Consider the following 13911-nt stretch of genomic DNA (forward strand, 5'->3'; position numbering starts at 1 on the left):
AGAATTGATCTCCTCCCTGTGTATTCCCTGATCTGGCAGCATACTCCCTGCTGTAAGGTCCTCTCTAGGGATGAGCGCAACTCCAGCATCCTCGAGTCCGAACGTTTTGCATTTACAGGAGACAGGAGAAGATAGATGCAGCCCTAGGAATGCTGGGAAAACATGGATACAGCCAAAGGCAATTGGCTGTTTCCATGTTTTCCAGATTCCCTAGAGCTGCATCCTACTTCTCCTGCCTCCTGTAAATGCAAAAAGTTGGGACTCTGGGATGCTGGAGTTGCGCTTATCTACATGACCAGATTATTTATTGTACAGTTAATGATAAGATATGTACTACTGTATATATTTTAGAACCTTATAACCTCTTCAAGTTTTCCCTTTATAAGATCCTTTGCTTATTAAAACTACTCTGTACCCACAATCTGACCCCCATAAACCACTTGTACCTTCGGATAGCTGCTTTTAATCCGAAATCTGTTCTGGGGTCCGTTCGGCAGGTGATGCAGTTATTGTCCTAAAAAACAACTTTTAAACTTGCAGCCCTGTGCCAAACTGCCGTGGCCTAGAGTATCTGTGCCCTAATTTTTAGGACAATAATTGCATCACCTGCCGAACGAACCCCAGGACAGATCTGGGATTAAAAGCAGCTATCCGAAGCGGTTTGGGGGGGGGGGGGGGGTGCAGATTGTGGGTACAGAGTCTCTTTAAGCTACATTGACATCTAGGAAATGTTCTCATTCCTGCACTGTTGTAGATCAGTCTGCAGAAGGTGTGAACAGTCCACATAGAGTAACTACCATCCTTGTGCCAGTCTGTGTATCCTGTGTGTCTATACAGCGTACACTGGGGATCTCAGCTGGTGGGGTGATAGGAAGTTGCAGTACTTTATATAGTAGAAAGTTGTATCCATACAATGTTTTAATGCAAAGTTAGTTAAAATGATTTTGTGTTGTTGTTCGGCTTCAGATCTGGGAGTTTGTGCACATTGTTCTGTGGGTGTAGATCACCCTCTGTTGGCCATGACTGTCTATAACTTTCTACTCTGTTATTCCTGAACGCTGAAAATCACATTTACTTTTATGATCAGGTCTGCAGGTGTAGTGGGCCTACTAGTGGCCGTCACCCAGCTTTCCCAAGAACAGAGAAAGCTAAGAAACATATTCAAGGCCTCAAAAGTTTATGGTCGATTTTCACGTATGACGCCATTCTATTCCCCTACACCGTCCGGGGGTGGAGAGGGGGGCAGGGGTTTCCTCCCACTGGGGGGTCCTTCTCCAGTGCTTCATCCCCTGCCGGTGCCTGGAATAGAACAGCGCCGTGCTCCCTTCTAAGGAACCATAACTTTTCAGTTTTTTGTGGGAATGAATACTTTTATATTGGTAGCCCCCATTTTACCATATGGTATTATTGATTGAATTTTAAAAAATACTCATCTAGTCATGTGGACGGTCCAGAGCACCTAACTAGTCACAGCTGGCGAGACATCTTGCCAGCAATCACGCCTCCCTGGGAGCTCGGTGACGGCTGACGCTGATGGCTCCTGTATGCCGACTGCATGGGCCGTGGAATTGGGAATAACTACAAGGCTGGTTGGGTGCTGATAGCAGCCGACACCCTCTGTGTACAGGAGCTGAGACCATTTCATCCCCCTGGATGGTTACTAAAGATCAATCTCCACATATCCGTCCATGAAAGGGCCCAGCTATGGGGGTGGCTCCTGTAGGGAGACCACCAAAACCACCATATTAAGTGTCCCTTTCAGTCAATATCCAGCTTAATTTACGAGTCTAAGGACCATGACAAGGGAAATACCAAAACCAGGTATCCATCCACAGACAGCTGTTTCGGGGGGGTTGCCCCTCATCAGTGTGAAGTAGCATTCTGGGTAGGTGGGAGCAATGCCTATTGGGTGGCTCCTGGAAGGACCCAGCTATGGGGTGTCCCTTCTAGGAGCCACCCCATAGCTGGGTCCTTTCCTGAAGGTATATCTGGCTAGTCCTGTGTTTTTGAGACTCTTAAGCAACAGCTTACAGTGTTTTCTTTGGCTGGTCTCCCTGAGATCAGTGATCTGTTTAATGTATCACAGCATCACCTCACAGAATCTGGATTTGATGCTCAATAACTTACATTGTCTGTTTTCTGTCCTAGAACTCTCAGAAGATTGACAGGTTAGACGGGGCCCATGCTCCCGAGTTGACCAAACGGGTGCAGCGCCATGCATCAAACGCCTCCTTCCCAGCTACCTCTAACAGTGCGCCTAAGGAAGACCTCAATGTGAGGCTGAAGAAGCTGATCAATGCCGCCCCCTGTATGCTGTTCATGAAAGGTTCTCCTCAGGAGCCCCGATGTGGTATGTAAATGGATGGAGGAGCTGGAAACCTTGTCACATACTCACCAATGTCGGGCGGGGGTTTTGGACATCACACACAGTGGGGGAATAATGAAAAAGTTTTTCTCATTTGCCACATCAGATATTCAGTGTGCACAAAGCTTTCTCTACATTGTCAGCAAGCAAAGAAGTTGAGGAATTGAAACACAAAGTACAGGCCGGGGAATTTTTGCGCAAAACTCTGGGTTGAGCAATAATGTTTTTACTTTTCTCCGGTCTGCGCCATGTACACCAAAGGGAATAGGGATAAATGCAGAAGGGCATGGCCTCCGCATGCTCTTACAATGTACACCTGCATGCCAACATAGCTAAAATCTACGCTAGTTTGGAGCTGGCTAGAACGCAGCACAAGGGCAGCTCAGATGCATCGGCATTTAAAGGGGTATTCCAATCTCATCTAATGTAGGTAAATGTGTAACACTTAAGTGTCACTGTCGATTATTTTTTTTATTTTATTTTTTGTCGAAATCAATAGTACAGGTGATTTTTAAGAAACTTTGTAATTGGGTTTATTAGCCGAAAAATGCATTTTTATCATGAGAAAGCAGTTTGAAGCTCTCCCCCCTGTCTTCATTGTTTTCTATGGAGAGGGGAGGGGTTGAGGGAGTTGAGGCACCAAAACAGGACAACAAAGAGTTAATTTACAGCTATATCAACGGGCTATCTTTTCTTAAGTCAGCACTGACCTCTCTGACCTCTGAATACCGGCTTTCACACAGGTCCTGCTGTGTAATCTTTTGTTCTCTTCTCTCTGCTGGTGACTAATCTCCCTGTGAAGGTAACAAAGTGGTGGTCCCAGCACTCCGTGATTAAAAATCAAAAGCTTTATTGCATATCAAAAAGGATTGACTACCACCATTTTCTTGACTAATCTCCCTCCTCCCCCTCCCCTCTCCGTAGAACAGACAGGACTCCACTGATGTAAAAGAGTCGAGATTTCCTGATAATGAGCAGTGGATATGAGAGAGGGGGAGGGGGGCGACCTGGGGAAAGTCTTTTTGAATGCAGATAATGGTATATTTACTTAATAAACCCAATTACAAACTTTCTTAAAATCGCTTGTACCATTGATTTCTGAAATAATAATAATAATAATAATAATTTAAAATAAAAAATATGACTGACACTTTAAAGGGGTTTCCAAGGTTAAAAAAAACAAGGATGCTTTCTCCCACAAACAGCAGCTCTCCTGTTTGGGCGTGGGGTTTTGCAGCTCAGTTCATTGACGTGGATAGAGCTGAATTTCAATACCACACACACAACCTGAGGACAGGGGTGGTGCTGCTTTTTCTAATCTTGGATGACCATTTTTAATATTTTTGCAAATACAATCATTTAGCAAACTTGTCTACTTCTCCTGATACACTGCTCTTTCCCTCCTGTTGTTGACAGCGTGTTGTCTAGGTAACTGACCACCACTCTGCTCTAAAAGCAGTGGGCTGACTGTGTATAGATAGCTAAAGTATACAATAGACATCTAGAGAGATTGTGTATATATACTGTGTAATATACTGTATGTACTATAGCTGTATATACACCAGCTAGACCACTGCTTTTAGAGCAGAGTTGTGGTCGGTTACCTAGACAACGAGCTTTTAAGAGGGAAAGAGCAGCATATCAAAAGAAGGAGGCAAGTTTGCTATATGAATGCATTTGCACCCATATTTAACTAGATGAGCCTTACAAGTATAACTATATTAGTTGAGATGGGAAGACCCCTTTAAGCTGAGGCATGTATCTCTACATAAATTCAGTGTGCCCCTGCACTGGCGGGGGACTAGTTCAGCCATCTGGTCTTAAACAATCCAATGCAATGTAAAGCATGAGGGATGAACAGAACAGCAGCCTCAGCCTCTGATCAGACAGGAGGTATATTTAAGACTTGCTTACAAAAAATGCTGCTATAAAACTAAGCTGTGATCACTGATCTTTTCTTTCCAGGCTTAGAAAAACATGGCTGCTATCTTTCAGAAACAGCACCACTCTTGTCCTCAGTTTGCATGTGCAGCTCCGTTACATTGAAGTAAATAGAGCTGAGTTTTAATACCACACACACCCTGAGGGCCGGGGTGGCGCTGTTTCTGCATTAAAGTAGCTGCGTTTTTTTCTTATCCCTGATGACCCCTTTAAGTCAGCCAGACAACCGCACTGCTACTTCTCTTAGCTGCTTTATTTCCATGTGACAATGCCATCGGTGTCCGTCTACATCCCACAGATACTGCCGTAAGTCACATTCTCTTGGCATCCGCTATATAACATAATATAACATAAGACTTGAGGAAATTGTGACATTTGTCTCGGTATATAACATTATGGGACATTATTCATCTTAGTTTCAATGCAAAAATAAAATCTGGCTGCAGTTCTATCCCACAGCACAACATTTACACTCTGCCGCATTAACCCTTAAAATTGAAATCCAGGCCATCAATCTTCCCAGTCTTCATGCCGTCGCCTAGAGCCGGCACAAAGCTTTGTGGTGGGGCCCGGTACAGTAAAAATGATTGAATGTATTGGAAAGAGAATAACCAAAAGCAATCAGCCTTCAGCTATTTACTAATGAACTCCCAGATGAATGACACATATCAGGATCGGTGTATTTCTCCGGGCTGTACATGAACTTAACACTTGAGCAGCAACAGAGAATAAATAAAGCCGCGCACATCACACACCTCCACCGCATGCAGATCATGGCAGCACCGCATCAGCGCTGGAAGGGGATAGGAATGGAGGGCAGGCAGAGGCTATTCACATCAGGGAAGACAAAGAGGACTTCATAATGAAGATGGCTGAGGTTGTGTTACACAGGGAATGGCCCGATATTGCATTGTTAGCAGCAATGGTACAAAGACTGAACCATTTGCCACTAGTCACTGGATATTAGATGGTAGGGAACTATTTAATAAAGTTCTAAAACTTTCTAATATATTCAGTTCTTCTCCACTTTCAAGACTTTACTTGCTGTCAATGAATGGAAGCGTGTCCAGCAGACACAGGGAACTAAAATAGAGCTGACCTTCATAGTAATAGGGCCCAATAAAGTCTCTCTTATTTAGTCAGTATGAAGTGCCGTACCTACATGTAAGGCCTCCTTCACACATCCGTGGCTGTTTTTATGGTCAGGAAACACTGATCAATGAAGCCTTTCAGTAGTCCTATAATTCTGGCATGGATCCCCCATAGAAGCCTATGAGGGCATCTAGAATTCCAGATAGCTCTAGATGCGCATCCGGGTGCCGCTGGATGCTGATGCTGGTTTTTTAACTGTATGCGCTCCTAATCAGAAGCTTATGCTGTTAAGTTTGACAGGGGAAGGAGCCTTTGGCTCTCGGCCCTGTTAATCACTCTTCTGCCCTGAGACACCGTTATACCTCTGGCTACAAGAGGCTGCTCCCCCCAGCGTTGCAGCCTGTAGCAGGTGAGTGTTTTTTTTTTTTTCTTTTTTGGTCCTCTGTTTTTATGGTTAGGAAATTCTGATGGTTTCCCGATGTCTGGGCAGGGCGATTTTTTTTTTATTTTATTTTTTATTATTATTATTTTTTTTAAATGCTGGGGAGGGGAAGCTGAAAGAAATTACGTGCTCTTACCTTCCCACCTCCAGCGCTGATGCCGCGACTTGGGACCCAGGTCGTGACGTGTCAGGTCTGGTCAGCCTATCATCAGCTGAGATGGGACCCCTTCATGGCAACTGACTGGCAGAGCGGACCTGAAACATCACCACCCGGGTCCCAACTTGGACCAGGAAGGGACCAGGGACTGGAGTGGCGCTGGAGCTAGGAATGTGTGGGCATGTTCTTTCTTTCAGCCTTCCTCTCCCGACACTTTTACAAAAAATTACGCTGCCCAGACTTCTCCTTTTAAAGGTTTCCTGACCGTTAAAATGGCCTTGGATGTGTGAATGGGGGTTGCCATAAGAGCTGCCTGTATTTTAGTCACAGATGAGCCAAAAGTTTTAATCTGCTGGGGTCCGAGTGTTCCGACCTCAACTCATTACGAGGACGTATCTTCAGCTTGTTCTGTCTAAACACTCGGATAAAAATTTCTTCCTTTTTTTTTCTCCGATGACCTTTGCACATTATCTTATTAGATAAAATGCCTCTGTCTCCATTTACCTGCCCCAAAAACACACATCAGCACATGATTCACTGTGAAAAATGGCTTTTTGTACATGTTTAGAGACAGGGCTTACTAGTTGACTTAGGAATCCGATTACATGCCACCTATAGAACTATGTGGAGAGGAGGAGGAGCTAGGTGCAGAGTGAGACACATTGATCATACAGCAGCTTGTAGTGAGTGGTATAGCTCACTCCATTGCTACTTTCACAGCTTACACTGATCAGTACTGCTCTGTATTGTCCTCCATGCTGCTGCTCTGAGGGTGGGCTGTGGAGATAGAGGGGAACAGGATCCTCTCTTCATCAAAGGGTTTACTCTGCACCCACTAGCTGAGAAAGAACTGGAAATTAGAAATGGAGCCGGCCATAGGGAAAACTGGTGAAAAATGCCGTAATTGCCACAGATAATAATATGCCTCTTGTACACACTCTGGTGTGCAAGCTTCAAAAGTTTGTTTAAAAGTTAGTGATAATGGAAAGCTACATTTTAAAGGGGTACTCAGGTGAAAAAAAATGTTTTCAAATCAACTGGTGTCAGAAAGTTTATATAGATTTGTAAATTACCTCTAAAAATGGCAAGATTTCCAGTACTTATAAGCTGCTGTATGTCCTGCAGCAAGTAATTTCATCTATCCAGTCTGACACAGTGCTCTCTGCTGCCACCTATGTCCATATAAGGAACTGTCCAGAGCAGCAGCAAATCCCCATAGAAAACCTCTCCTGCTCTGGACAGTTCCTGACATGGACAGAGGTGGCAGCAGAGAGCACTGTGTCAGACTGGAAAGAATACACCACTTCCTGCAGGACATACAGCAGCTGATAAGTACTGGGAAGGTTTTCAAATAGAAGTAATTTACAAATCTGTATAACTTTCTGACACCAATTAGTTTGAAAACAATCTGGAGTTACCCTTTAAAGAGGACCCGTGCCGGGGTGACAGGCTCCCGACCCCCCGTTAGAGCCCCCTATACTTACCTCATTGCGCCGTGTCCCACTTCCTGAGCCGGTCGGGTGACTGAGATTTCAGCGCCCGAAGCCCAGCGGCCGCGCTCACAGGAGAGTTCGATGCTCATAGAGAATGACGGAGCATCGGACTCCCCATTCATTCTCTATGAGCATCTGACTCTCCTGTGAGCGCGGCCGCCGGGCTTCTGGCGCTGAAATCTCAGTCACCCGACCGGCTCAGGAAGCGGGACCCGGCGTGATGAGGTTAGTATAGGGGGATCTAACAGGGGGTCGGGAGCCTGTCACATCAGCATCTTTTGCTTGTGTTTGTTGCAGATCAGAAAAGGACGGATGAAATAATTAAACTACCCACTAGAGAAAACACAAGGACTTACACCTCCAGGTCGTGTTTTATTAGAGCGTCTGAATCATCGCCCATCTCTATAAGCCAGAAGGAAGAAGCTTATACAGAGAATAGGTGCAGCAGACACGACCATTAAAAATAATGGATGACCCATAGATATCAGTGGGATGTACAGTAAAGCATTCAGTGTTGCAGTATGAGCATCGGGACCCTCTTTGAGATGAGTTATAAGGGGGTACCCAACAAGAGAGCGAGGGTGGTACAGACATCACAGGCCTTTATAATGTAGGCAAACATGGCTGCAAGAAGACTATCAGTGACAGCTGGATCTAGTGTGCGCTTCTATAGCTCATACAGTATAATCCGCTTTATTTAAGGAATGAAACCACCTCTACTGAGACCGGATTTACTGTCTTGCAGGATTTAGCCGACAAATTCTGGGTATCCTTAACAAGCATAAAGTCCAATTTAGCAACTTTGATATTCTGTCCGATGAGGAGGTGCGGCAGGGACTGAAGACCTTCTCCAACTGGCCCACGTATCCCCAGCTGTACATCAATGGAGAACTAATTGGAGGACTGGACATTGTCAAGGTGAGCTGCGGCATCCGTCCCTGGCACCGAGCGTCATGACACTGCTAGGATACAGCTGTCACGTCTAACCTGTATTCTCATCTCCAGGAGATGGAGGCATCAGGGGAGCTGGAAACAATGTGCCCCAAGGCCCAGAGCCTGGAAGACAGGTAGGAGGCTAGCTGTAATATAGTGCATGGTATATAAGGGAGCACAGTGCTTCAGCTTGTACTGATATCCTAGATATACAGCGGTGCCTGATCCTGCTATGTTATATAGATACTGATTCTCTATATAACTGCAGTATGGAGCAATGTCTGGTGTTCAGACCCCAGGCAGGTAAAGGGGTTACTTGACTTTAAAACACCTATTTAGCCCTACCTTAAAGGGGTTTTCTGGGGAGTAGAAGACATCCCTTTAAATACAGATAAAATATGTGTAAATATGGCACCACGTTATTGAAAAGGCCAGATAATGTAAGTTTATGGGGCTGTCTCGCTGTCATAGTCCACGGCACTATGTCCCCCCCTCCCCAATTCTCCTGATTGGACTCAGTCTGAGGGCTCAAACCCAGCTGATTTAAAAAACCTTTTATGTATCCTTGTGACATGCCAAAAGTTTTCTCTGTGATGGTACGTTTAAACGTGGCCATACAACTTCAATATCTAACAGTGATCGTTCGGCCGTCAGTTATCTCTTCCATTCTCCCCATACAATGGAATGTTCACCACAGTCGAGTGTTACTGTGTTCTCTGTGGGGGAGCGGAGGGTTAAGCCACAGCCAGAAAGCTCTGGCTGCGGCTTATCTCTCCAGAAACAAAGGGGTTGGGTGGTGACTTTCCATCACACCCAACCCCTGTCACCACTGACTGTGGTCAGTTGGGAGAGCCCCTTACACCTTATATTGGGTATGGCTAAAAAAAGTGTAATGTGTATGGGGGGGGGGCCTTAAAAGTTACACTCACCGATATTGACCGTAGTCCTGATGGCTCCGGTTTCCCAGTCTCTGGACATCACACGGTCACACAGCTTGTCCCTAGTGGCCATAACTGTAGCTAAATAATATTTTGCTTTTATTTTTCAGACTTAAGGCCCTTATTAACAGAGCCCCAGTCATCCTATTCATGAAAGGGAACAAACAGGTATTAAAGACAGATATAGGTGTGTGTATTTTTTTTCTCTTGTCAAATGAAAACTTCTAACCCTTATATATTTTTCAGATGGCCAAGTGCGGATTTAGCCGACAGATTCTGGAGATCCTGAACAATGCGAGGTACGTTGTATACACAGAGCTCCTGGCTATCTGGGAAATATGTGATTACATTTTGCTAGTCTGTGTAGGGGCCTGCTTCATTCAGTGACTGAGCAAGCAGGCTGTCACTGCAGAGACAAGTCCATCTTGGATGTTGCGATTAAACGCCCTATTACACAAAGCGATTATTGTCCATGTTCGACCGATAATCGCTTTGTGTGATAGAAGACAACGTTCAGCTGACGTGCATGATGTCAGCTGATCGTTGTCTTTCAACTGGCTGAAACGGCAACGATCAGCCTAGCAACGATCTGCTGCAGTCGTTCCGTTTAACAGGAGCGGTGGCAGCAGACCGCCTCTATCTCCTATGGGCAGCTCCCTGTCCCCCCCCGGCTCTTGCTTGCTGTCGGTGCCGGTGTAATAGCGCCGGCAAGGAGCAAGCCAGCTCTGACAGGTCAGTGCTCGCTTGCTCCAGCTGATCGCCCCATGTAATAGGGGCTTAAAGTGTCAGTCACTTCATTATTTCTTTCTTTCCTTCTTTCTTTCTTTCTTTCTTTCTTTCTTTATATGTATCTATATATTTTTTTTTGGCAGAAATCAATAGTCCAGTCTATTTTAAGAAACTTTTTAATTAGGTTTATTAGGCAAATATGCCATTATCTGCATTCAAAAAGCCTTTTCCCAGGTATCCCGCCCCCTCCCCCCCCCCCCTCTCTCGTTCACTGCTCATTATCAGGAAATATCAACTCTTTTACATCAGTCGTGCCCTGTCTGTTCTATGGAGAGGGGAGGGGGGAAGAGGGAGATTAGTTGCCAGCAGAGAGCAGAGAACAAAGGATTACACAGCAGGAACTGCATGAAAGCCGCTATTCAGAGGTTAGAGAGGTCAGTGCTGACTTCAGAGGAGATAGCCCGGTGATGTAGCTGTAAATTAACTTTTTGTTGTCCTGTTTTAATGCCTCATCTCCCTCCACCCCTCCCCTCTCCATAGAGAACAATGAAGACAGGGGGGAGAGCTTCAAACTGCTTTTTCATGATAAAAATTTTTCGGCTAATAAACCCAATTACAAAGTTCTTGTAATGACAGTGACACTTTAAAGCATTCAGCAGTGGATCCAAAGACTTGCATGCTCAATTTAAGGAGCTTTTAAAGTTCAGCACTTTTCATTTTTTGGCAGTCTCAAGTGAATGAAGCAATAGCCGATTTTCAAAGAATAAACATGTTAGTCCTTTGAGCAGAGAGCGGCAGCAGCGGACAAGCGCGCGCCCTCTCCATTCACTTACAGCAGCACACTGAGCACTGCGGAATTCCGACGATCTTGCTCAGTGTGAACTGGCCCTTACTCAGGGGACCAGTATTTGTAACTGAGCAGCTGATTGATTAATAAGTAAGTGTGTGTGTGTGTGTATATATGTGTATATATATATATATATATATATATATATATATATACACACATCAAATGACTGTGCCTTCATTGCATCATACACACAAAATGATGATGATTCTGCTGCCTCAGACAGGTTTTTTTTCGATGCAATAAAATGCAGTCAGAACACCACCATTTTTGTGTGTATGATTTGGTTTAGAGTGCTGCGGTTTTTACAGCAATATTTAGGAGACTTTGATCCAGACATAGGAGGCATTCACAGGTTTCCCTGAAACACAGTACTCTGCGGCTGTGTCCTGCTTTCGGCACTCCCGTATCATAATGATACATGATGCCGGAAGGTAATTCATTCCATTGCGCATCTTCATAGTCCGTGGTCCCATGTTTTATGGAAACGTGAATGACCCCTTAGACTGGATGCACCCACCTACTACTACCACAGGGTGGTGCTGTTCCTTACCTCTAAGAAAAAATAAAAAAATTGACTAAAAGTTAATCGGTGGGTTGTGTGCATCCTAAAAGGGGCCATTAAAGATATATCTTGGCTTGCTGAAAAACATAAGTGTTTATGAAGCTACATGGATGGAGAATAAAAAGTTTTGAGACTCAGAATTTGCCAATGCAAGTATCTCTTTTCCTGTGGCGGGTGGGGGGAGGGGGGGCGGACTATCTGGTATTAATGTAAACGTGTGAAGCCATAGAATAAGATTATATTGTTACTTAAATTATACAATGAATGGCATAGAAAAATGAAAGTTCATCAGCGACTCAAAAATAATGAAAAAACGGTGGCATTGAAAATGACCTCTCATCCTGACTGAAAAATGTAAAGATCTGGCTCTCAAAGTCTCTGTGTCTGGAATAAGAAACTCTGATATCCAGAGCCATATTTTTTTTTAACTGAATGTACCATCAAGTACTTTCGCTTTAAAGGAGAAGTCTGGTGAAAGTTTTTATTAAAGTATTGTATCGCCCCCCAAAAGTTATACAAATCACCAATATTCACTTATTACTAGAAATGCTTATAAAGTGCTTTTTTCCCTACACTTACTACTGCATCAAGGCTTCACTTCCTGGATAACATGTCACTACCCGACTCCCAGAGCTCTGCGGGCTGTGGCTGCTGGAGAGGATGATGGCAGAGGGATGCTCAGTGTCCCTCCAGTGCCCTGTGTCCCTCAGTGTCCCCCTGCCATCATCCTCTCCAGCAGCCACAGCCCGCACAGCTCTGGGAGTCTGGTAGTGACATCACCATGTTATCCAGGAAGTGACATCACCATGTTATCCAGGAAGTGACATCACCATGTTATCCAGGAAGTGACATCACCATGTTATCCAGGAAGTGAAGCCTTTATGCAGTAGTAAGTGCAGGGAAAAAAGCACTATAAGCATTTTCCGTAATAAGTCTATATTGGTAATTTGTATAACTTTTGGGGGACAATACAATATTTTAATAACAATTTTCACCGGAATTCTCCTTTTAAGTGTTGCATGTGAATAGAACGGCGCTGGTGCCCTGGGAAGCCAGTGCCCCGGACGGGCCATCCCACCTCCATTGGCAGGAATCCCCTTCCCCTCTATGATGCGGCTCCATAAGAATCAATGGAGCCTTGTCATAGAGGGGCAGGGCTTTCCTCCCACTGGGGGTGGGCTTGATCGCCTCCAGTGCTTCAACCTGGGCCGGTGCTCGGTAATAGACCAGTGCTGTGTACGGGAACTGGGCCACGATTCAAAAAAAAGTACTGGGGCACCGGCTTCCCCACTCTATTCATATGCAACACAAATGATACATTCACTTTAAGGCTGAGTTCTTAGTTATTGGGGCACTAGATCTTCTCAGAACCCAGAATATCTTCTAGACATTTCACTCCTTTCAGAAGCCCAATAGAAAAATAAGCTGCTTCGTGATCCTGAATAATAACTACATTTTTTTTTTTTAGTGTGGATTATGACACCTTTGACATCTTGGAGGATGAGGAGGTAAGAATTGTACATTTTGTTTTCAAATTGAATTTTTCATTACTGTAATAGTCATTGATGTGAATTGTTAAAGGGGTTGTCCAGTTTAGAAGACTGTCATATATGCTATCAGGGATTTCTAAAATAAGAAAGTGATCTTCCCTGTCGATGATCCTCATGTCTGGCCATAGTGTAGAACAGGGGTGTCATACTCTGATCCTCCAGCTGTTGCAAAAATACGTTTCATAACATGTCTGGATAGCTTTAGCTTTGTCTGTCCACACAGGATGAGAATTGTAGCTTTGCAACAGCTGGAGGATCACAGTATGACACCCCTGGTGTACTACAATTACACAGAGTGTCTCCCGCAGTGGAGGACCTGGTCTTTTCTGCATTACATGGACAGGTTATTGATTTGAATGGGATTTGTGTATTACTTAATTTCCCCCTGTCGTGGTGCCTCAAACAACGATCAGCTGATGAAATGATCGTCAGCTGATCCTGTCTTTAGGTCTAGACCTAAAATCATGGGCCGCCGACTATGCATCACTACATGTAATAGTGATGCACGGCTGTAATACATTACCTCTACACGCTCCCGGTCCTCTCCTTGCTTCCCAGAGCCACGACGGCAGCTTTAGAGTGGCCTGTCAGCTCAGAGACCGCTCTGAAGCTACAGCCGCATCGCTGTAGAAGACCGGGAGAGTGGAAAGGTAATTTATTACAGTTTAGGGCAAGGGCTGCAAGGACATCACTAACGATGTCCGTGCAGCCCTTGCTTAACTATTATCTAGCCGTGTAATAGGCTCAGTAAACAAGTGTTGATCTAGCAGATTGGCACTCGTTTACATTATTGATTGGGCTCGTGTAATAGGACCCTAAGGGTGGTATTCCTAGGGCCGACCAGGGCCCGATCAACGAT

General features: G+C 44.7%; 1 protein-coding gene across 1 annotated transcript in view; it reads left to right on the forward strand.

Annotated features, from left to right (window-relative positions):
- GLRX3 (glutaredoxin 3) overlaps positions 1–13911 on the forward strand; it is a 35469-nt gene that overhangs the window by 16263 nt on the left and 5295 nt on the right. The window contains exons 4-9 of the mRNA XM_069978938.1: positions 2149–2350; positions 8236–8408; positions 8496–8557; positions 9472–9529; positions 9608–9660; positions 12971–13010. Coding sequence (XP_069835039.1) covers positions 2149–2350; positions 8236–8408; positions 8496–8557; positions 9472–9529; positions 9608–9660; positions 12971–13010 — 588 coding nt within the window. The remainder of the gene's footprint in view (positions 1–2148; positions 2351–8235; positions 8409–8495; positions 8558–9471; positions 9530–9607; positions 9661–12970; positions 13011–13911) is intronic.

This window comes from Dendropsophus ebraccatus, chromosome 8, assembly GCF_027789765.1.
Source record: "Dendropsophus ebraccatus isolate aDenEbr1 chromosome 8, aDenEbr1.pat, whole genome shotgun sequence".
Lineage (NCBI taxonomy): Eukaryota > Metazoa > Chordata > Amphibia > Anura > Hylidae > Dendropsophus > Dendropsophus ebraccatus.